Source organism: Rhagoletis pomonella, unplaced genomic scaffold, assembly GCF_013731165.1.
Source record: "Rhagoletis pomonella isolate Grant_MI unplaced genomic scaffold, Rhpom_1.0 Rhpom_scaffold_11829, whole genome shotgun sequence".
NCBI lineage: Eukaryota > Metazoa > Arthropoda > Insecta > Diptera > Tephritidae > Rhagoletis > Rhagoletis pomonella.
Genome location: NW_023470359.1, coordinates 1 through 4,953, shown reverse-complemented (window position 1 = coordinate 4,953; position 4,953 = coordinate 1). Strand labels below are relative to the sequence as shown.

Genomic DNA, 4,953 nt, shown 5'->3' with positions numbered 1-4,953 from the left:
TTTTTTTAAAAAAAAAAGGTATCAAGCTCTTAAAAAATCACCCATTATATAAATTAAATGTCCGTACGTGCGCCGATCGACTTCACTTCCTATTTACCAACATGTCTAAGCTGCTTTATTCCATCCTGCTGACACTAACAAAATGTACGTACATACATATCTGCAAATGATTGTACATACTTACATATGTATATATTTACGCGCATACGATGCTTGTCCCTGAGACTACAAGTATTTGTCGGTTTGGGCCTTCCAAGTTGGTAATCAAATAAAAATTGTGATTTGTTTACCGCGCACGAGCTGGTTGGTTGGAGCTTGAACTTGAATTATCGCTGTGGCAGAAAAACTGGCATTACAGCCAGATTTCTGCGTTTTGTGGTTTCTATATAAAAATGTATGTTCATCTTCTTTTTCTTTTGCTGGACATTCCTTTAATTGAAACCAGTATTTGCTGTTTGGCTGTGATGTTATTAACCTCGTGGAAAATCAGTCGCTGAAGTTGAGCAGCGCGAAATAAAAAAAAAACATTATTGTAGTGGCTTTTTAAATATTTTGATGATTTATACGCCACTCTGTCCAATTTACTACTAGTTATAAATTTATTTATATAATTTTTATCTTTAGCCTAATTTAGCTTCCCTTTTCCCCAAAAAATTGAGTGATACAAATTTTCCCAATTTTTTATTTTAGAAACCCCAATTGGTGGCGCAGACGTACTACACTGGAGCGATGCCTTGTCCTCATCAGTATTATTGCGTTGATCGCAGTGATTGGTCTAGTCATTGGACTAGTTTCTGTAATACTCTCAAATCGTTTGGCCGAAGGTGTGTTGAGGCACTCAGCATTTTTAACATACGCAAAAAAAAACTTTTAATTCCATTGCTTTTCCGTCCACATTTAGAGCTCAAAACACCCACAAACCCACCAGAGGCGCTGCAAGGCTCCAGTAAACCGACAGACAATGAAGTCATTATCACACCACAAAAGTCACCCAAGGATGATGTCTGTCTCTCAGTCGAATGCATACACACCGCTTCGGCGGTATTAAGTAAAATGAAACCGGAGATCGAACCCTGTGATGACTTCTATGAATTCGTGTGCGGCACTTACATTGAAGAGCAGCTGATACCCGACGACAAAGATTCATTGAATACATTCTCGTTGATTTCGGATAAATTGCATGAACAACTAAAGGAAATTGTCACCGAAGAACGGCCGAAGAGTGAGCCCAATCACTTTCAGCTGCCGAATGCGCTTTATAAGGCGTGTATGAATAAATGTAAGTGTTTCGTTGAACTCACACGCATACATACAAACGTATATATTATCAAATTTTTCGCGTCTGGCTTTTTGAAATCTTCTTCAGCTCTGATTGAACAATTGGGTGCGGCGCCTATTGCTAATATTGCCAAGTCTCTGGGTGGCTGGCCAGTGATTGAGGGCGATTCGTGGAATGCGGATAACAGTTGGAGCTGGCAGGAGACTGTGAAGAAGTTCCGTAAATTGGGCTTTAGCATGGACTATATTATTGATTTTTCGATCAGCGTGGATTTGAAGAACAGCACAACGCGTATTATTGATGTGAGTTAAGGATAACACTGGTCTACAAGGGTTTTGCGAATAAGACGGGACCTGGTGTTTCCGAACGGATTTTTCGTGCTGAACACGAATCTGGGGTCCAAAACTTCCCATCACGTCACGTTTTCGAGAAAAAAGGGGTTGAAACCCCTAAAAACAGCGTTTTTGGACATTTTCGAAAAATTGTAGAGCTGAACCCTGACGTGCTACAAACTTTGTATATGTCAGAAATTAAAGGCTAAATCGTGCCCTTTCGAATGAGCCCTATGCCGAATTAATCGCATGCACCCTTAGATCAGGGGGTGTATTTGTGTCTAGGAGTCCAATTTTTATATCCACCATATTCGACCCGTCATCTTAAATTTTTAAAATCTAACTGCAGATTCGTAATCAGCGACTTTTAATATAGTTAAAACCTTGGCATTATTAATTTTCTATGATCGTTTAAGATTAAATTCTTTCTGTGATCAATTTTTCCTGCACCCCTAAACACAAATACACCCCCTGCTTTAAGGGTGCACGCGATCAATTCGGCATAGGGCTCATTCGAAAGGGCACGGTTTAGCCTTTAATTTCTGATATATGCAAAATTTGTACCACGTCAGGGTTCAGCTCTATAATTTTTCGAAAATGGCCAAAAACGCTGTTTTTAGGGGTTTCAACCCCTTTTTTCTCGAAAACGTGATGGGACATTTTTGACCCCGGATTCGTGTTCAGCACGAAAAATCCGTTCAGAAACACCAGGTCCCGTCTTATTCGCAGAAAAAAAGTTGAAATTTGTAGACCAGTGTAATTTTCTTTTCAGATGACTGCTTAATTATAACTAAACTGTCATTCGAAAAACGAGGACTATAACCTTGCATATCGATATCGATAATGAATTTGTTATCGATAAAAATAATTTACTGATATAATAATGGCCACATCTTTAATAATTTGGATAGCTATAATAAGAACTATATTCACATTGGATATTGTGAGGATATCGATAATAATACATATATGTATATTTGTACATTAGGGTGTCTCAGTTTGTATTTTGGAAAATTCGATGTGCATTGCCTCAATATGTAGTACATGAATTTACCACACCGTTCGACAATGCCTACTTCTCACATAAAGAAAACCCGGCATTTGTGTGATAATAGAATTCAGTCGTAGAGCTACCCTTTTAGTTTTTCTCTTTAAAGACATCTTGTATATGATTTGAAATAAATAATTATAGAAAAAATCTTTCATACCTTAGTGGCTGTGTGGTGCTTCAGTTTCCGTGAATGCCCCAAACTTGACGATAATTTTCGTGCAGGTTTTGTGGACCTGGATCTTCCCTAATCGGTATAATATCTAAGCTATCGTTAAAGAAAAGCAATACTACCTGCATTCTGATTCGACAATTCGACAAAGTCTCCTGATTATCGCTGATCTGCAAGTTAGCAAGACGACGAGCGGCACGAAAGACTTAGTGGACAGGTTTAGATAAGCCTTGCTAGCTGAGTGGTGAGCTTTTCTACTTTAGGGCATAACAGGACACTCGGTGTTTGCGCCGCAGATCTCGTAGTTTCTTTTAATTTTGTGAGGGGACATTCCTACCAAAGGTATAATAGCAATAAAATTGGCGGTTGGCTGTGGGATTTGTCTGGCCTCAGAGAGCTTGCCCCATTTGAGAAGCGCTTTTCCGGTTGTATCTGTATGTAATTGGTACCATGTGTGACGGAGGTTTGACCAGGTAGGGAGCTTCTCCAATTGGATGAGACTGAATGGCTCCAGTCGCACTGTACCTGAAGCATCCTACTCAAGTCTGGGTTTTATGAAGGGCTCCAGCCGAGGTTATCTCCGGTAGAGGTCGGATGACACTTTCCGACTGCGATAACTCCAAAAATATCGATAACGATAGGAATACCGGAAACGTATTTAATTTCCACACACACATTTTTGCTTAATTTTTGACTTCGGATCCGCGTGAGTGCTCCTAAAATCTAATACGTTTTTCTCCCTTTCATCAACAGGTTGATCAATCGGCTATTGGCTTGAGCCGCGAATATCTAGTCAAGGGTTTCAATGAGACGCTAGTGAGCTCCTACTATGACTACATGGTCGATATGGCTGTGCTGTTTGGCGCTGATAAGGAAAGAGCGAAGCGCGAATTGCGTGAGTCGCTCGAATTCGAGATCGCATTGGCTAATGTGAGATTTTTCGATATAAACACTTTAAAATTTATACTCAAAAAAAATTTGTATTTTTTGCCTTTGCGCAACAGATCTCCTGGCCAGCTGAGAAGCGCCGCAACACCAACGATCTCTACAACATACGCACGCTGAAGCAACTGCAAGCAACGTATCCCTATGTTCAGTGGGTGGACTACACGAACGCTCTGCTGCCGGATAAAATTCAAGTGAATGAAGATGAACCTGTGAATCTTTCGGTGCCTAGTTTCTTTGACGAATTAGGACCATTGTTGGCGCGCACACCCGATCGCGTGATTGCCAATTATATGATGTGGCGCATACACGCCTTCTCTGTGGTCTTCCTTTCGGAACAATTCCGCAAGCGACAACTACAATATGCGACCGCTTTGTCGGGTCGCCAGGAGCAGGAGGCGCGCTGGAAGGAATGTGTCGACATCACCAGTGGCAGGTAGGTGATTGTTATATGTTTAGCGATATCTGCTGTAGGACATTAGAGATGTGTGTGTATGTGTTGTAGATATGTATTGATAAACTAATTGAGGTGTTTGCTGCAAATGAGTACTTAGATAAATGTTGCCATGCTAAAGTTACGCCTTTTAGCTCTGTATATGTATATTCCTTTGGCATGTTTTACCTATATACATTACTATTTTGCCCACCGTACGCGTGCTGCTATTTGGTTATTAATGATCGCATTGGTGTTAACGATTTGCAAAGTTTAGAAAAAAAAAAATTTGTTTATTATTTATTTCACATTTGTAACTGTTTTGTGCATTTATTCAATCCTAATCGAATTATTTATCAGTAATTAGTTAATATGTTTCTATGTATGTACGTGTACGTATAAATATATATGTTTAATCTCTATTTTTTATTTTGCAGCGATTTTGAAGATATCGAAGATGAAGTAGAGGGGTATTAACTTTATTAGATTTTATCCAATTTTTGTTTGTTTGGATTTGGTTTTAATTTTATTAGTTTCTTTTTTTTAGTTTTTTGTCAACGTTGGTTTTTTTAGTCATTCACAACATTGTTCGTTATGGCATATTTACACAAACTTAAACTTTTGGTATTGCACAGTGGGAATGAACTCACTAATTTCACACAGAATGTCACATTTAAGAAATTTCATTAGTTTGCATTTTTTTTTTTTGGTTGCCTTCTTGTAATCTGTTGAATTTTTGTTCAT

The 4,953-nt window shown here is 38.9% G+C and overlaps 1 protein-coding gene across 1 annotated transcript; it reads left to right on the top strand.

Annotated features, from left to right (window-relative positions):
• Positions 1–690: 690 nt before the first annotated feature.
• LOC118756717 (neprilysin-2-like) lies at positions 691–4,291 on the top strand (the record flags this gene model as incomplete). Its single annotated transcript, XM_036491463.1, is given in 5 exon segments — positions 691–824; positions 902–1,279; positions 1,367–1,581; positions 3,585–3,761; positions 3,836–4,291. Coding segments are annotated over 5 exon segments (1,285 nt in total), but the record flags the coding sequence as incomplete, so codon positions are not given.
• Between the last annotated feature and the right edge of the window lie 662 nt (positions 4,292–4,953).